The following is a 20,223-nucleotide window of genomic DNA, read 5'->3' on the forward strand; positions in this document are numbered from 1 at the left end:
AACATAAACATTAAACTTTTACGATGTTGTGGGTATAGTTTATGTGAAATAGACATTCAATGCAGCACGAAAGGACACAAGCTAACGACTTCACACCTGTGCCTTACGACATTATAAGGCTGTTGGAATGCTACCGTACAAGTTGATTATTTGTATACCCGTTAGGCAACTGCCTCTGCTTTTCAAGTACCAGCTGGAAATGAAGGGTACGCTATTTCGAGAAACACTCGATTGTACCGATGTGCAGGCCATATGCTACATTGTGTACGTCCGCGGGACCGTGGTTTGAAGTATTTTTCAGGTCTGGTCCTATATTTTAAAAACCCAGTAGCTTTATTACAGGTTCTGAAAGTTCCAACCTATTGTGCTTCAAGAAGAACTATGCATACCACTCCTTGTGAGAGCAAAAGAAGCAATTAATTGAATTTGCTCTCACAAGGAGTGGTATGCATAGTTCTTAAAGCACAATAGGTTGGAACTTTCAGAACCTGTAATAAAACTACCGGGTTTTTAAAATATAGGACTTGAAAAATACTTTAAACCACAGTCCCACACACGTACACAATGTCACATATGGCCTGCATGTCGGTACAATCGAGCGTTTATCCCTGCAGGGGTGGAGTGGCTGCATTTCAATGGGGGCAAAATTCAAAAACGCCTGTGTACAGTCCAACAGGCACACACGCCGTGCTGGATATGGAAGATACTCATTTCTATTTACGCAGTACGTGAATTATTATATTCAAGAATGCCATTTACATATTTACACAGGGCATGCAAAGCGTGTGGACAATGCGACTCGAAAATACAACAAGAAGCTCAGGCATATTGATGCGACTGCCTTTGTAAAAAAATAAACTCAAATTCATATGAGTTTCCTCTTGAACATCCGACGTGCGTACAAGCCTTTAATACAGTCCTTTAATAGTAACAGCTTCAGCACTGCATGCTTTGACAGATGCTATAACAAATTAGATAGCCGGCGTTCAGAACTTTCCTGCCTTCTATTAGGCATGGGATCCTTTTCTTCGCAGGTTTGGAGGTGATCCACCATGTCTGTTAAAAACAGCTACTTTGTAAAAGGTAGCCCCAACGCTGCCCTTTCCCGCACTCGATGAGAATAAGCTTGGCATGCTACGACACAGATGCGTAATCAACAATCCTGATAATCTCTCTGCCAGCCAGCCATCATAGATGACCTCACGTGCCACCTATAGTCCATGTGCATCGCAAATAGGGCCTAAAATATATAAACGGTGCCTACCGTTGTTTGCAAACATAGTGTAAATCTCTAAGTAATTCTTAGTCTTCCTCTCACGCAGACGGCTCTTACTGTCTTATATGGCAGTCAACGAAATGTAGCCATCGTCAATGTCATCATGTTGCAGCCATTGCTGTGCTATCGTCGTCATGCCACTGTCATAGTCATCAAATTGCTGCCATTGTTGTTATGCTGTTATCATCATAATCATGCAACTGTCATCGTTGTGTCATCAAAGGTTTGTCACATACACAGAGGAAAAGTAGATGTGTATGTTTCTCAAACATTGCAGAGCCAATATCATCTTGTAGAGGGCCAGTTGGTTGGTCTTCAAAGTAAGCTGAAACAGTGCAACTAAGCAAGGGCAAAAACCTTATCTCATGAACTTTGTTGTACAGTAAATGACTTAAGGATAGAAAAGGTGTTTAAGTATGTGTCTGTTTTTGTCCCAAGGCCACAACCTGGCTCTGAGGTGTGCATTAGTGGAGAGCTCTAGACTGATTTTGATCACATTGTGCGCCATAACATGCACTCAAACCTTAGGTCATGAGCATCTTTGTGTTTCACACCAATCAGAATATGGCTGCCACAACTCTAGAGGAATCAAATTTACCACCTTGTGCTAAGCAGAAGAATGCCACAGTCACTAAGCCACTACAGCAGGTTACACCTGCACACAATGCTCCTTTTCTTCGGTTGGCAGGAGATGACTCACTGCTGTGTAGCACCAGAACATAATCCCCCCTATCCCCTCTCCCCCTCCCCCCACCCCTTGAGCCTACCTAACTTATGGGAACATTCAGAATGTCTCTGACACAATGTGTACATAACATGTATATGTATGCATTTGGCAAAGTGTGGCACAATCCACCTACTGACCTTCATGAGGGCATCTGTGTGTTCCATCAACCAGCCAACAAGGGCATGACCACACTCATGGAAGGCAACCACCTCCTTCTCAGTCAAAGACATAACCTGACTCCTTTTCTCTGTTCCTACAAGGAGGAGATAAAGGTCTCATAAAACAAAAATGAAGAACATGTTACCTTGAAAATGCTGGGAATGGCCAAGTGTATTTTAGTGCAAATTTTGTAGCAGCTGGCCAAATTAATGAAGTTAAAGTACAAATATACTACAATTACAAATACATATATACAACATCTTGTCTTGCCTTAATTACATACATATCTATACTGTGTGCTTGTGTGATTACAAATGTATACTATACGTTGTCTTGCTTTAATTACAGATACTACCTATATATGTACTGTATATATATATGTGTGTGTGTGTTAGCTATCTATCTGGACACTGCTAATTATCTATCTGGACACTGCCATTCCTCATGCAGGCAATTGTTTCTTAATATACGTGAACTTAAAAGACCACATGTGGTATGCCTTTCAAGTTGCCACAGATAGGGCAATCGTAAGTGCAAAAAAAAAAAAAAAAAAAGAAGCAAAATTAAATTCTGACTAGAATCAATGAACTTTGAGATGGGTAAAAATTCAGCCTTGTTGGTACGACATACTGCAAGTGAAATGCAAAAAACAGGGACAGACTACAAAACAGTACAGTACATGCATTGTATCCTCTGTATGTCCCTGTTTTTTGTGCTTCACTTGCAGAATAAACCTTGGCTCAATTTATTAGACATGCGTTAAAGTGACAATAGGAATGTACTAAATCCTTTTGGATCAACAGCAAACAGTTATACACTAAAACAAAGCACCACACAGAACACGCAAAACAACAACAAAGAAAAAAAGATTGATCAAGAAAAACCTTGCCACACTGACAGTGGTTCTACTACACCAACACAAGCATAGAATTTACAACTACAACATTAGTAGACAGATAATACAAAATGGGAGCTGGTCAGCACACAAACACTTTGCTGTCATAGCAATGTGCCAAAACCATAACATGAATATGGAGCACACCCACCGATAAAAATATGCATTTCATATAGTAAGCAGGATACCATAGCATATACAAGGCTGTACAGAAAACAAAATAACAACTGTCTGGAATGAATAATTACTACTTCAGCAGCAATGAAACCAGAACATAGAAAAGACTAACACAAAAAAGAAAGAAAGAATGTTGCAGTTTGGCCCCAAAGGCATCAATTGTGATGTCAAATTAGCAGACAGCTATACTAAGTAACCATATTAGTTTTATCGGCCGTATAAACTTGGAAACATTTGCTTACTAACTGAATTAACAAGCATGGTGTCAGCGTGCAGAAGCAAACATGAACACATCATACTCGATGAATGCAGAAACTTGCTGTCAAAACATTGGTGTGAGTGAGCATCAGCAGCAGTGAGCAAAGTGACCTTTGTGCAGTCTATCGCTTCAACGCAAAAGCCGCGAGAACTCGGCATGCACAAAGGTACGAGGCACCTGCAGATCCCTTTCAAGATACAGCAAGCACGACCGTGCAAAGTACGCACTTTTTAGCAGAGTCGAAGTCGCCCCCTCTCCGCTTTCCTCCGTATATGGCGCGCGAGATTGAGCTGCGATCGTCAGTTCCCCTTGTGCCTGTTAGTGAAACGTGCAATTGCTGTCGGAGCACAACGCTGACCCCCCTGCCTCCCTCCCATCCTCCCACGGCTTTTTAATTATAGGGTTTTATGTGCCAAAACCACTTTCTGATTATGAGGTATGCCATAGTGGAGGACTCCGAAAACTTGGACCACCTGGGGTTATTTAATGTGTACCTAAATATAAGTACACGGGTGTTCTCGCATTTCACCCCCATTGAAACGTGGCCGCCGTGGCTGGGATTCAATCTCGTGACCCGCCCCCAGCTTTTGGTGCGACAGGAGACGGCGCATTTGCTCTCCGCTTTCTTTCTTCTCGCAGGCCAGATTGAGCCGTGATCGTCGGCTTCCCTTGCATGTTTTCACTCGCACATACAGCATACGACGGGCGGCGATGATGTTATTGCCCTTGGACTTTATACAGAACATCACGCCGATGGCAAAAATGCATCTGGAGTGTCCATATAATTGCTATAGCAATAAATAATTAGGACTACAGTCAAACCTCAATGTAACGAACCTCAAATTAACGAAATTCATGATGTCACGAACTACTTTAATTTCCAGATCTTAGTTGCATTGAAAACTGTATCTATTTTTTTTTTAGATTTAACAAAGTTTTCAGCCATTTCAATCATGTACTTTGAGCCTGTGTGGCTAGTAAACCTAGCAAAACACTGTTGGCCAAGGCAAAAGTTATTTCAAGCGTCCTTCTACATGAAAAGTTTGAGCAGAAAAACCGCTGTCAAAGCACACGTGCCCGGACACAGTAGGCAGGAAACACCACTCTGTTATTTGTCGTGTTGGTAAACAACTCGGAGAAACACGAGCTCACGATTCCTTCTGTGCAAAAGGGATGGGGAGGGAGTGAACGCACAATAATGTGATCAAGCATGTGCTGAGGGGGAGGGGGAGCAGGAACGCTCGCTTATCCCCCTTCTGCACCATCCATGTCCATGTCCATCCATTCTGCACCATATCAATTTTGGAGGCAATCTCTCCACTGCAAGCCGAAATGAATGGGTGCTTCACGCACGTTTGTTGTTCCCCCAAGTGAAGTGTTGGCGGTCGCATAATCTCAAGTTTGTGAGACACGGTACGAAGAGCTTGCTCGTGTTGTGACTGCGAGTTCATGGTCATCGAGCGAGATCTGTTAATGTTTGCCTGGGCGCATGTGGCACCAATAAAACTATGAACCTTACTTCGTGTAGTTTCTTTGCTATCGCCATCAATGCTCCACCTTTCTGGCAAAAGTGACTTTCCTTAATTTCTTTTTAATCTTTTATCTTTATTATTATTATTATTATTTTTTGCTCAGGACCAATATCTGCATCTTTTTACACTTCTGTTTTTAATTTGTGGGCACCAGCTGCAGGCACTAAGCACGGACAGCTATGGTGTCACAGAACTACTGCGGCGCAAGACGCAATACACGCAAATCTCGGACGCCATGAGCCACATCGATGCATTGCTCTCAGTGCGATCTGCACCGCAAGCGCTGGTGCTCATAACTACGTTATTATGGCCCAAACTTGTGATTTGTTTATAAAAGCTTACAAACAAGATATTATCCACGTGGAATGTTTTGGGAATTTGTGAAATTGTTCAATGCTGAAACCTTAAAACATCAAATTAACGAAATTTTCGATTTAACAAAGTTCTTTGCTGCAAGTACAACTTCGTTATATTGAAGTTCGACTGTATTTGATTTCTGAATCAAACTGGTTACAGCAGAAGCTGCAGCTGCTGAGCGCTCACTACGAGGAACAGGGGACATAAGAACAATGAAAGCAATCATAAATAGGTTTATAAGTGTATGGCATTGAAATGTGTATTACCAATGAAAAAATGTATATTTCGAGAACATGGACCATGCAGAAGGCAAGAAAATATTTATCGGCGGAGAAATGTGAAACAGCATCAGCACCGAACACAGGATCCGCATCTCAAACAGCTAGGTGCTGTTCGTAGACAAATGCACCGATTTGTGTACGAAAGTGCATGGGGAAAAAATATATATTCTGGGGTTTTATGTGCCGAAACGGCGATTGATTATGAGACACACTGCAGTGGGGGACTCCGGATTAATTTTGGCCTCCTGAGGTTATTTAATGTGCACCCAATGCACAGTGCACAGGCCTTTTTGCATTATGCACGTATGAGAGATCCAAAAAACAAATTTAGTTTATGAAAGGAATGATGTGCTTGAAGGTTTCAGTGAGGATATTTAAGTGTTTATTGTTTCTTTGCGTTATTCCGTAGACAGTAGAGCCAGCAATCGGCACATCTGCAGGAGTAGTACAGATGGCTGGCTATATATATATGCCAACTCGACATACAGAGAACTATACAGTATACAACCTTTAAAACAAAGTGACTTGTACAACCAATTGATTTCTGAGGCCCCAAGCACTTCGTTTTAAAGGCGTTCGACTGTATGTGGGCTGTTCTGTATTGAGCCACATAAGGAGATTACAGTTTCCATGAAACGGAAGCGTGTGAGAGGCCTTGAGAAAAACAGCTTCTGCAGTAAAATGAACTGACTAGCATAGGGCTGCAATATGGTGGGGCTGTGTTATATATATACGTAGTCACCAAGCAATTTTCCAACACAGAAAGGATCACAAAAGTGTCTAAATAATCGGGCAGTTCAGAGAAATTAATTATACTTTTCCTCAATGTCATCCTTCACCAAAATAATAACTTGAAATTTGGAGGTGGTAGAGGCCATGAGTGCAATGTCACATGCAAGCTAGCTTGCCGATTGGCTACCTGTAGATCCAAAAGCAGGCATTAACAAATGCCACCTTAGGTCTAATTGCCATTGACGACTACTGGAGCCAGGGTAGCATGGGATGGGAGGGGGGCCTTATGAAACCAATAAAGAATGGGGGCAGGAGGCTTACTGCACGCCCAAATTTTCTGCTCAATATATTATACCAGGTGTTTAGTTTTATGTGGAGTCCTTTTTAGAAAAAAGAAACTGTCATATCAAGGCCCTCGCCATTTTTGCTGCTGGGCTATATGGCTAGGTGTAAATTAGGAGAAAGACAAATTTTAACCATCATTTTGCTCATTAACTAAAACATGCGAATTATTTTTTTAATTAATCACTTTACTGCACATGATGCAACGGAAAAATTGAAGCCGAGGAGTAAAGTCATGTTTGCTTAAGGGGCCACGACAGCAAATTTTCGAGCTTAAATTATGCATTGCATGTTAAACTGTACGTGTCCCACAGCAAGCTGGCAAAATTTTAGTGCATCTGGGGCAGCAAAAATTTTTATTTGAATTTTTTAATGTTGCACTTGAATCATAAAGCAGTCTGGCGACAATGAGTGGTGATAAAATAAATAGGCACCCATGGAAACGGCTCCCTCAGGTAATAGAAGCTGGTCTCGAAGGCCAGCTTCTATTACCTGAGGGAGCGAAGGCAGGAAGGACAAACTATTACCTTCTATTACCTCCTAACATTGAGTGAAGGCAGGAAGGACAAACGAGGCAAAGCGTCGCAAAGCAGATCCACACCGGGTTGACCTCCTCTGGCAGTTGCTACAGGTATTGTTTGCGATACAGACGTACTTGGATAACATCGTCCTTGTGCGCCATAAACTGTGTGTTGTTACGGTTCACTGTGCGACGACGACGGAAACGGATGCCAAGTGCCTGAGGCATGACGTGCCTAATCATCATGCTCATCAACATGAAAAGACTCGTCCATCGGGTGTGTGCGATGGGATTATGCACCAGTGTAAATCCTACTCTCCACTATCCTCCGTTCAACCCCTCTATGCCAGTGACTGGTTTTTCTCCGAATTCCTGTGTGTAGTATGGCCGGTGTGTTGACCCAACATTACCTGCGCTCCCCACCTCTACACCAGTGAGTCAGTGGTTTTTCTCCGAATTCCTGTGTGTAGGATGGCCAGTGTGTTGACCTGACATTACCTGCGCTCCCCACCTCTCCACCAGTGAGTGGTTATTCTCTCTATTCCTCTGTGTGTGCTGACCAGTGTGCAGACAATGCCCTCTACCAGAGAGAAAGAATGTGGTTGCCCAAATGGTGCAGCATATGAGAAGGCCAGCGAGATGCCACAGACAGATATTCTCTGCCCATGCGTGCAGGAGCATGCACGCTGAACATTTCTGTACTTTTTGTCTTGGAGCACACTGCTCACCCGTAACGGTGTACTAAACTTGTTATTCTTTTTACATCACCTCTTCTTCTCTGCCGGACTCTCTCCGATGGTCAATCTGGTTCGAGCTCCAAGCAGACGCTGTAGAAGGTCGCCAAAACCCCGTGCCCGTAACAATTAGTGGCAGCAGCAACAGTGTGCGAGTGAAAGCGTGCGACGGTGAGCCGACAATGGTGGTTCAATCTCGCATGCGCAAGGGAGGAAGCATGGCGTATTCCGCTGCGCACATGATACCAGGGGAGGTGAGGGAGGCACGGCATTGTACTTCGGCTGCGTGTGGTTGCATGGGCTTTATCTTGAAAACGATCTGCTTTGGAGGCACAGTCTAGGTGGGTGGTGGTGGTGGTGGTGGTGATGTTGAAGCAGGCGGGGTTAGCCTGGCATACATAGCCGGCAATTGTTCCGCCTGATCCTCCTTCGAGTTGAGATCAGGGGTGTGTCACCAGGTGTCGGTGAGCCCTGTGTTTCGCAGGAAGGCTATCAGCAGTCGTTGCGCTCTCTTCCTGAATGCTGCGGGCCCTCCGGGGAAAACAACGTCTTCAAAGGTCCTGTGCGTAAGACCGCTCTTATGTAGATTGTCGACCATCGCTTTTCTTTCTGTGTCAAACTGCGGGCATAGCCAAATGAAATGTTCGATGTCGCCAATGTCACCACAGAAAACACAGAGTGGGGAAGCGCGAAGCCCAGTCTTGAATAACCAAGCTGAGGTGTATGCGGAGTTGGTCCTGATGCGGTATAAAAGCGTCGTTTGTTCGCGTGTAAATCCATGAGTCACACAGGATTCGTGTGGATTCTTGTGCATCTCTCTAAAGTGAAGGCGGATTGCACCCTTAGGGTTTTGAAAAGCTTTTGGAGCTTTCACTTTTGGGACACATGTCAGCGCTAGGCGTGCAAGGGCATCAGCTTCCTCATTTCCATCAATTCCTATGTGTGATGGAATCCACTGAAACCTTATGTTAAATCCTTTGCTCGTTAGGTAGTCAATCAAGGCCAGAGACTGCCTTGTAAATTTCTCTAGAGGTAGACCCCGATGTAATCTCTGTAATGCTGACTTGGAATCCGTCAGCACCACGACATCTCGTGCAGAAAAGGCCCGTAGTTTCCGCAAAGCCGCGGTGATTGCGGCGCTTTCTACTGTTGTAGAGGAAACTACGCGATCCAGTCGGCCAGACCATGACACATCAAGGGATGGTATGCAGAATGCCGCTGCACAGCTATCTGTTTGTACACACACCGAACCGTCTGTGTACACTTGTAGATGGCTTTGAAACACAGTGCTCAAGTGGGCCAGCATAATACACTTTGCTTCGGCAGTTGAAATGGTGCGTTTCGTCCGTAGGTGGGGTACATTGAGGCTGCAGGTAACGTCCGAAAAAGACCATGGCGGGTCAAGTCGACTTCGTTTAGGCCATTCCAATCCTAAAAATCTGAAGGTGTTCAGCCTTCCAATTTCTACTTCTACTGTTGTATCATCATGACACCGCACGTGCCTATGAAGCTGGGCGCACCTGCTGTAATCACTTTCGTCCCTTACTCTCTATTTGTCCCTTCCCCTCTTTCTTCCTGTGTGCTATATATTGCACACGATACCCGTAATAAACATTCTTTGCTCGGTTGATCTTCTTGGGAGTACGTGGTTACTTCACGCCGCATGGAAATGTGAGCGAGTTCTTGCTCTTAGCCGCCGGAGAAGCGCCGTGCCTGCGCGTGACTCGCCCAGCCTTAATAGCTGCGTCAGCAAGGCCCGAGATGCCAAGAGGCGGAGTGGAAGAGACTCTGCCTCATTAGTGACTTTCTTGTTTGAAGCCGCCATTGGAACTCCCATTGCCAAGCGAAGTACCTTTCTGTGCACTGCCTCCAAGCGCTCGAATTGACTCGATGACGGTGATATCAGAGGGAGCTGATAAAGAATGCAGCTTGTTATCAGTGCAGCGTTCAGTTTAAGCATGGATATAGGATTGTTTCCCCAACGTACACCTGGCAATCGACGAAGTGCATTGACCCTTTGCACTGATGCAGCCACAACACTTTCAACCGCACCACGCCATAGTAGCTTGTTGTCGATGGTGGCGCCCAGGAATCAAACATGAGTTGCACGAAGAATTGAATGCCCTCTGATATTCAGCGTCAGACGTGTTGACTTGCGTCTCACTCCCGGGAAAAGCATGAAGGCAGATTTTTCTGCTGATAAAGATAGGCCAAGCGTCGATAAGTGGCGATCGATAGTGGAGATTGCGGCCTGGGCTATCTGGGCCAAACGTTTGTGTTGGTACCCCGAGATCCAAATGCAGATGTCATCTGCGTAGATGGACATTTTAACTGCCGTCCGACCCACTTTCAGGGCATCTGGAAGCCTGGCCATGGCAACGTTAAAAAGCAAGGGAGATAGGACACTTCCTTGTGGGCCGCCGAGAGAAATTCGTCGCTTGTCACTCATTATACTTCCGAGCTTAACTTGGACACATCGATCACTGAGAAATTCATGGACGAATCGAAGAGCATTTCCCGAGACGCCCATGGCTCGGAGTCCGTTGATGATGCCTGTATGAAGCACACAGTCGTATGCCTTGGCAACGTCCATAAAGATGGCGAGTGTGGAAAGGCCGTCTACGCGATGGTGCTCGATATGGCTTAGTAGATCCAAGAAACCGTCCTGGGCACTCAACCGTGGACGAAATCCGGTCGTACATGATGGCAGTCTATTTCCTTGCTCAAGATACCATGTTAATCTCGTACATATTAGTCTTTCCATCAACTTTGATACGCATGATGTTAGCGATACTGGCCGAGTCTAGGTGGGTTGACGGCTCGTAGCTTTGCGTGTGCAGTGTTCTCAGCCTTCAGTTTGCGTTGAAGCATCACTTCGCTCGCTGCATCTGCTGCGATTTCTCACGCCACTGTTTTGACAGCGAATGTCTGCAGTCATCAAGTGTGAAGTGTTCATGTTTGCCTGTGTGAGCTTGACACCATGCTAGTGAAGTTCGTTAGTAAGCGAATGTTTACAAGGGGGCGTTCTACTCTGGCAGCTGCTGTGTATGGTGCGGCAGCGCAAGCCCTGTCTTGAATACGATCTGCGATGCCGACAGTGTAGGTGTTTAGGTGCACCAAGGGTCAATAGCGTCGTGTACGCTTAGCACCCATACGCTTGCACGTCACCTGCGTTCACGAAGTGAAATGTCACTCTAAACTTTTTATCATGCAAGTAAAGGAATTGTGGGCAAAATTCAGCGGCGACGTCATTGCTATGCTGTTGGGTCTTAGATTGTGTGGAGAAAGACGCTCGATGTGGTCTCGAACAGTTTCAAAGCAGACGAGATGGAGGCGTTTCCTGAGTTACAGACATCAAACAGCCTTGCTAAAATGACTGTTGGTGTCGGTGGGAGGAGTTGAGAGGCAGCGATTTCAAAATTGAAATTTCGGGTTAAATGTGTGCTGAGAGCCCAGTTTTTTGTGTGTATAACCCATATGGGGACCTTCTACTCTCATTTACGAATATAAACTGAGAACTGGGGTAATAGCTCTGCGGAAACCTGCTAGGTGGAGAGAAGTAATTAATTAAGGGAAATGAGACATCCACCCATTTGTAACAATTGCTACAAAGGACACCCATACAGGTTTCTCGAAAGAAGCCTTGCAGTTGAAAAATTCGTCCTGGTCCGGGACTCGAACCTGGGACCACTGCCTTTCTGGGGCAGCCGCTCTACCATCCAAGCTGACCAGGTGGCTGGCAGAGGTCAGGGCGAAGTCAAATTTGTCAACAACTCGAAGCAAAGGCAAGAGGTTTGACGCATTAGTTCTGTAGAAACCCGCAAGATAGAGAGAAGGAATTATTAAAGGGAAAACGAGACATCCACTCAAACGTAGCTAAGTGCTACAAAGGAAACCCATACGGGTTCCTCGAAAGGAAAGCTTCGCAGCTGAAAAAAAATTTGTCCTCGCCCAGGACTCGGACTTGGGACCACCGCCTTTCCGGGGAAGCCGCTCTACCATCTGATCTAACCAGGCAGCTTAGCAGATGCCAGGGAGACGTCGAATTCATCAACAACTCGATGCGAAGGCAAGAGTTTGATGCAAGACGGTAGTTCTGCAGAAACCCGCAAGGTGGAGAGAAGTAATTAATCAAGGGAAAATGAGACATCCACCCAAACATAGCAAATTGCTACAAAGGAAACCCATACGGGTTCCTCGAAAGAAAAAGCCTTGCAGTTGAAGAAAAATTCGTCCTGGTCCATATGGGTTTCCTTTGTAACAATTGCTACGAATGGGTGGATCTCATTTCCCTTAATTACTTCTCTTCACTTTGCGGGTTTCCGCAGAACTATTATGTCAAACTCTTGCCTTTGCATCGAGTTGCTGACAAATTGGACTTCGCCCTGCCACCTGCTGGCCGCCTGGTTAGCTCAGATGGTAGAGCGGCTGCCCCGGAAAGGCGGTGGTTCCGGGTTCGAGTCCCGAACCAGGATGAATTTTTCTTCAACTGCGAGGCTTTTCTTTCGAGGAACCCGTATGGGTTTCCTTTGTAGCAATTGCTACGAATGAGTGGATGTCTCATTTCCCTTAATAAACGGAGAACTGTTGGACAACCATGTCATGGCCCCTTTAACAGAAATCCTAGGACTAGCACTACTTTCGAGATATGCAACCTTAGAATGTGCTACAATATACAAGGGTATTCCAGTTAACAGTTTCCTAAATGTGTGCCTCAGGACAGTGTTAACTGGAACGCCAAAGCGTTCTTTAGCAGATTTTTGGGTGGATATTTTGAAAGCGGTGTTAACCTTAGGATTTCCGGTAAGCCATCGTAACTTCATTACTCCTCAGCTTCAATTTTGCAATTACAACATGTGCCATAAGGTTACTAATGAAAAAGTTAATGACATATTTCAGTTAATTACCGAAATAATTGGTTAAATTTTTCTTGCAGCTAATGTCCACCTAGGCATGTGCTTGCGTATCTGTAAAAGGCAGAAGCTTAGATATGAGTTTCTTTAAAATTTTCCCTATATAAAGAAGCACCTGGTATAACAAGACTACGTCATGTGTCAGAAGTGCTACCAGTGATTGGTGCGAACATATTAGCGGCAAGCTTCACACATTGGCTTTTTGCTAGGCCGAACCACTTATGTTTCATGCAAAGTTGGTGAGCAAAAGTTATATTTTAGTGCCAAGTCAACAAATATCTCTTTGCAGCATCCAAATAGCATGCAGAAGGCTGAGAAGCTGCCCCACCAATAACACGGGGAATAGTATCAACTTTGCTTCATGGCTGTCATTTTTTGTGATGTCGCATGCATCGACCCTATTCTAAAAATACAGCGAGATGTAGTATGGCACCTGAAACTTTATCGCCAATACACATAATGTTCTTTGGAGTAGATGCTGGTGTGTCCAAAGGATCAGTTTGGAACTGTGTAAAAGCAGGAGTTTCTTGGCAGCCATAATAAACAACAACACGAGCCTTTATCGTTTACATGACAGAAGATGAAGCAGGGTGGATGGAAGGTATGTTTAAAAACATCAGTTGCAAGTCGGGACCCTTCAGCTGTGAGAGGAGACGGAAGGGCATCCTTCACATAGGATGATAGATCCCACGATCTGGGATTGACCAAAGTGCCACTTGGCACAGTTTTTCTCATTTGTAGCATTACAATGTAGCAGCTGTTATGAATTGGTGCAAACGGTGCGCCATTCTCACCACTGCACTGAAAAACTGTAACCATGTCATTGTTATAGCAGTTCTTTGCCAACTTCCCAAACTTTGAATGAATCATGTTTCTAGCTGTGTACAGTGATGTGGAAAAAGAAAGACGAAGGAGGAGAGGCAAAAAAAAAAAAAAGAAAATTCGAGGAGCAGAGGAATGTCTAGCTTGGTTGGCACAAGCGCTAACATCACCACCTATTTATCATCAGGGTAGGGAGAAGAGTGAGCATTCAGTGTTTCTACTGGTGTCTGCTGGTGTTGTGTCAACTCGGATTGATGTGAAGCGAGGTGACAAGCCAGAACACTGAGGATGAGACATGAGAGATCTCAGCCCTTGCGCTGAGACCTCACATGTCCAGATCTGGGTGTTTTGGCTTGTTCCCTCTGTATTGGCGACAAGCCCAGCAGGTCACACTGCTTGACGTGGACAATCATTCCCAATTGTTCTACCCAATTCTTTTTTTTTTTTTTTTTAGGTCTAAGAGGTCATTGTCCTTGAAGGTAGGTGGCACATGCAAATTTTAGCAGTGATTCTATCACTAAGCTTGCCAACTCTTGCTGCCTGATGGCTACTCTCCTGTTGCTCTACAACTGCTATTTTCTTAGTGCACAATATTTTAATATACAGTGGAATCTCGATGATACGATCACGGCTAATACGAATTTCCGGATGATACGAATTTTTCTGTGGTTCCGGCCGAGCCCCATTACTTTGCAATGTGCTAGAGAACGGTTGTTACCAATCAATTTTCGACCCGTGTTGGTTGATACGAAAATTACCGAAGACACTGGAAATTTTAAAGTGTGCTTGGCGAAAGCCAGACGCTGCTACCGTCTGAGCTCCACTTCCCTGGCTTTGCTGTTCGGTGACACAGCCAGTTGCTGCTGCCATCTGCACTCCAATTCATTCGCTTTAGTGTTCAGCGATATCGCCTGTCGCTGCTGCCGCTTTCGTTCTGCTTCCCTGCCTTTGGTACCCAGCAATCTAATCAGTTGCTGTTGGCATTTCCATTCAGCCTCCCTTGCTTTTGCATCTGGTGACATGTTCAGTCGTCGCATGCGCATTCGCTCCTTGTTCTTCTGGCGTTCGGTGTTGGGGGAATTTGGTGTTGGGGGACAACAATAAGACGTTTGGTAAGCCAGAAAAAGCACAAGAACGAAATATGGGTGGTGACGCCTACTTGAGTTCCCGCACCTGGGGGCTGTGACGCCTTGTATTTTGATGGCATCTTCTAGGGCCTACCAACTATATATAGCGGTACAGATTTACTACATTGTGCTCTAAAGGAACCAAATATTAAACATGGTAAGTTTCGGGAACCTTTATTCAGCCAGCGCGACCCAAATGTGAAAACATACTTTGGAATCCCTGACGTCACGCTGACGTACCGGAGCTGGGGTATCGGTGCGAAATCCAAATACTGATACTTGGACCTTCATCTTCTCATCTAATAATCAAACTATTTTTTTTATATGACTGCCTGCAGGGTTCTCAAACAATGCTCCATTAGTGTAAACTTATTTACTGTTTCGCTTTAGTGTCCCTTCAATAAGCGCCGCCCTACCGACGGCGAAAGAGAACAGCGCGCAGTCACGCGATTTCTCCCTTTCTCTTTTGGTGCGGAGGCGCGGACGCGACGGCGGACAGCGCGGAAGCCACAACTGGGCGCGAAGAGTTTGAAGCGGTGGCACTTTTGTTGCTTTTGTGCTTTTCCTCCTTTTCCACATGCCATCGGACGGAATAACTGCTGTGCTTCGGACCGCGTTATGTTAGACGTGGGTGACGGTGAAGGTCCACGACTGGCGGCTGAAACGCTGCACGCGCTCGAAGTTCTGAGGCGTGCTATGGCTGCGGATGAAATCAGCGATGACACATGGAAGCGTTTTTAAGGATTTGAACAAAGTCTGCTAAGTGACCTGACAAAGAAAAAGAGGCAGAAAGACATTTGAGACTTTTTCTTCAAGATATAAATGCTTTTTACGTACGTGTGCCTGAGTGAGAGTTCACCCCTGACTTTTTAATTTATCTAGTTTTAATTGTTTCAATGATACGAATTTCGGCTAATACGAATATTTTTCGTGACCCCGTGAGATTCGTATCATTGAGATTCCACTGTAGTTTAGTGCTACATAAAATTTATACTGACAGTAATGGTATGGGAAACAAAATATTGTCTATATTTGTGGAACAGCAATATGACCCTGTTGTCTCTAGCTTCACACTATACATATGAACAACAACGTTCGGTACCACACTATTAAAGCACTTACCTCCAACAACTCTCTCAACAGCATACTCCAGGTTCCCTGATGAGACTACCTTCTCCTTGTTGCGTGCAGCATGAAGCGCAGCTTCATTGCACACGTTGGCAATGTCTGCACCTGTTCAGAAAGATGCAAACAAAGAATAAACTTTATCTAAAACTAAGTACACATTATTAAATGTGAAGCATTTCTTGAACATTTGCCACTTTGACAGTATCTACCAAGCCGCTTACATCTTGGTGCTCTCATTGTCGTTTCATTAACTTGGTGTGTACCAAAATTGGTGTAGTATGACAAGAGTGTATGGTGAAAATCAATGATAGGTCATGACATGCGTGTCATGTAAGTCATGAAACAGCCGCCTACATCTTGGTGCTCTCATGGTTGTTTCGTTAACTTGGTAGGCTCCCCGCACACTGCTTCACATAACATCGATTCCTACAGGGCGTGGGATCTGCCGCATTTTTATGTGGAAGTCAATTAACCTCACTTCTGACAACCTTGGCTAGTCACAAGCGACTGCCACTTTCTGGCTTATGATCATTTTGCCACGTCGTGGTTACTTCGCAACAAAGAGGCCTTAAAAGTATGTTTTCCTGTTACAACACAGATGCTAGTAGCTGTTCTATTTGATAAGATTTTTTAGACTAATATGGCAGCTACCGATACCGAAATATAGGACGACACAGGCATACAGGTCGTCTGCCACTTCAAATGCGACAACAATAGGAAGAACATTCACAATGAAACCACCATCTGGTGAATATGGCGTGAGAAAGTGCAGTCCGGAGCATCATGCTTTCAGTGCTTTCATACCGCTGGTAGTCTGCAGTAGTTTACACAGCATCAGTTGAGGAACACTACAATCTTAAAACCATATTTTCTACAAAGTTCCAAGGAGTGAAGTGGGCAGTTCATAATAGTAAATGAACAATTATTCTTTGGTATATATTAAGGTTGCAAGATATTTTTTTGAGCTTTAAGCACACTCATGGAGAATTCCAGATCACACACACACACACACACACACACACACACACACACACACACACACACACACACACACACACACACACACACACACACACACACACACACACACAAAAACGTTTTTGTATCGTTTTTTAATAATAATAAAAAAGCCCTTCCAGGGTGTCTCTCACTATGTTTGGCTATTTTAATGAGACAAGTTCAGTGCATGCTTAACACGCCATGAAAAATGATGAAATTTAAAACCAAACCCTGCGCTTCCTCCCTCTGGAGGAAAAGCCGTGCCCAGCTGAGGTAAAACATAGTCCTAGCAACGTCACCCACCATGACAAGTTACTTTGGTAAATCATACAATGTAGAACATGCAACGATGCCACTGGAAATGGGGCCGCACAGTAAAATAGGAAGAGAAGAAAAAAAGGAGGAGGTGGCGCTCCTCATATGAACCAGAAGCAGTCCCACGGCTCCGGTATGGGAGAAAGAGAAGAAGAAACGTTGCCTGCGGACAGTACTCGAGGCAGAGGGAGAGGGTGTCTGTTGGCAGTCACGCTCACCTCCTGGTGGTATGGTAACAGGGGGTTCACTTTTTCTATCTCCTCCAATAATAAACCGATTTGAAAAATGATTTCGGTGAAAAATAATGTACAGTGTGAAGGACAAGGACTGCGAGAGACGACATACACAGCGCTGTGTATGTCGTCTCTCGCAGTCCTTGTCCTTTGCGCTGTACGTTATTTTTGATCATGAATTACCAACTAGCCCAAGCAACCACCCTAGATTTCGGTGAAATGATCCCTAGGTGGTGTCTTAGAATTACCAGTATACGTGTAACTAAAATTTGCGATGGGGCCTGGTAAGGAGCCCTTCAAAGTTAAACATAGAAAGTCTAGGAAAAGTGAAAATAAGACAGACTTGCCACTGAACCCTGGAGTGAGCTGAGCGAGACGTTGGGAGTAATGTGAAGGGGGGTTGTCCAGATTGATTACTTTCAAGTGTTGCTCAAATATCTCTTTTCGCTCTGCTAGACTAGGCAAGTCAATCAAGATGTGGCGGTCAAATCGACCAGGCCTCAGTAGAGCCTGAAAAGAATGAAAATGAATTTTATGAAGTGCGTTTAATTTTGCTTTCTGAGCATGCATTCAATCGCTTATGTATTAGATTCATTATTCACTACTTCTGGAAGTTTTCCTGCCTCTTCACTACACCAAGACATCAACAGTGTCATTGTAATGATACTTCAAATGCTACATTTTGCAGAATAACTTTAGTCTTAACTATACTATTTTTTTTCTCCAACATGAACAGGCCTGATAAAAGTGGTAAGAAAAGATTGTAGATAATTTTACCTTGTCTAAGACCTCAGATCTATTGGTATGAACAGGCCTGATAAAAGTGGTAAGAAAAGATTGTAGATCATTTTACCTTGTCTAAGACCTCAGATCTATTGGTTGATGCGAGCAGAATGACACCTTCCTTTGTGGCCATTCCTGAAAGAATTCAATATTTACAAAGAGGTATTAGTTTAACACCAAGAAGCATTTTGAAAAATTCTAGCAATAAGTGGAAACTAGATTAGTACCATTTTTCTCTGTTTTCTACTATAAACATATCAAAGAATTTTAACGTCATCCCGACACAAAGCAAAATAACTCGTCGTAGTAGCGTAGTGGCTCTGGCGTTGCACTGCAAAGCTCAAAGTCACATGTTCTATCCTGGCTGCAGCGGCTGCATTTCGATGAGGGAGAAGTGCGAAAATGCTCGTGTACTTAGATTTAAGTGCACGTTGAAGAAATCCAAGTGGTAAAAAAATAGAGTTTGGCACGGTTCATAATTAGATCGTGGTTTTGGCCAGTATAACTGCAGAACTTATTTTAAATTAACAAAACAAAGTAGGTATAGTCCAGACAATATGCAGAGCATTAAACTCTAAAGCTGCTTCTCTGTTTCAGAGAACACCATGCAACAAGTTTCTTATAACTTTATAGTTTACAGAGCATGGTTTCAAAGTCTAAGCATAAAGGCGTGAGAATGTGTAATATTTCCTATTTTTTTTAGGGGGAGGGAGACGAAATAGAGGGTTTGTTTACCTACTGCATTTTAACAATAGTTAAGCCGGCAAAAGAAAAAAAGAAAAAAAAGAATTGCCCTTTGTTTGGCATAATAGCTTTGGCCCACTGCTGCTGAATACGTCGTCACAGGTGAGACTTCTAAATGCCTGCTTGTAGCGGCAACATTTTAATGTAAGTTGAAAGCAATAATGCTTGTGTACTTAATCAAAGGTGGTCAAAATGAACCCGGAGTCCTAAATGATGACAATCTGTGTGGTTTATGAGAACAAAGAAAAACTGCGCAAAAAAGAACAAGACAGAGAAAGAACCACACGATACGCCTGTGTGGTTTAATATGGCATAAAACACTAAATATTGATTACTACTAAAAATGAACTTTTAGGCTGGAGGCCTGCTACAGTAATGTTGTATAGAAGCACAATGGCATCTTAGTTGACCATCGGCTACACCTTGTCTCAAAGTTTAAAGATTAGGTGGATACACAAATTCAGGGGGAACATTTTGTTGATGTGATTCACTACAAATTTATGGTATAGTCTTAATTAAACATGTTCATTTACAACGTGGTAGCAGTAGGACTGTTATGGCAGTGTGTAGAATTAGTCTCACGTCTAAGATACGGAAACTTTGATAAAACAGTCCTTTAATGGAGTTTCTGGCTACAAGTACAAGGCCATTAAACCTAGGTATGACTGTACAGCAGGAACTTAAGGTGGGCAGTAAGTGGCACTAAGCCACCCATAGATTCCTTTAAGCAAAACTTCAAGTGCTGGTTGTCCTGACAAAGCAGATGAATATGACTTTTCCGGTACAATACAGTAAACTGAAATATAATAGACACGCACATGAATGTTATGTGCACATACAGGGTGTCCCAGCTAATTTTCAACATCATCGTCATCAGCCTATTTTATGTCGACTGCAGGACAAAGGCCTCTCCCTGTGATCTCCAATTAGCTCTGTCTTGTGCCAACCGACTCCAACAAGCGCGCGCGAATTTCCAGACTTTCAAAATATGCAAATGCCACGTAGCTCGACAGAACCAAGGTAATGTTGCTTACTGTCGCTTGGAGATATTCAAGCTATTTCTTTCATTCTGCCTAATTAGATAATTACTCAATTAATCAAATCAAAATATTATAATTTGATGAAAAATGTCAATAAGAAAATTGTAGAGTGACATGAAAAACTCCCG

General features: G+C 43.9%; 1 protein-coding gene across 2 annotated transcripts in view; it reads right to left on the bottom strand.

Moving 5' to 3' along the window:
* The window catches only part of Spg7 (SPG7 matrix AAA peptidase subunit, paraplegin), a 79,218-nt gene that overhangs the window by 20,300 nt on the left and 38,695 nt on the right, over positions 1 to 20,223 (bottom strand). For both annotated transcript variants that reach the window (XM_075675328.1, XM_075675336.1), the window contains exons 11-14: positions 18,382 to 18,446; positions 17,876 to 18,038; positions 15,976 to 16,086; positions 2,141 to 2,256 (exon numbers count right to left, since the gene is read on the bottom strand). In XM_075675328.1, coding sequence (XP_075531443.1) covers positions 2,141 to 2,256; positions 15,976 to 16,086; positions 17,876 to 18,038; positions 18,382 to 18,446 — 455 coding nt within the window. The remainder of the gene's footprint in view (positions 1 to 2,140; positions 2,257 to 15,975; positions 16,087 to 17,875; positions 18,039 to 18,381; positions 18,447 to 20,223) is intronic.

Source organism: Dermacentor variabilis, chromosome 1, assembly GCF_050947875.1.
Source record: "Dermacentor variabilis isolate Ectoservices chromosome 1, ASM5094787v1, whole genome shotgun sequence".
Lineage (NCBI taxonomy): Eukaryota > Metazoa > Arthropoda > Arachnida > Ixodida > Ixodidae > Dermacentor > Dermacentor variabilis.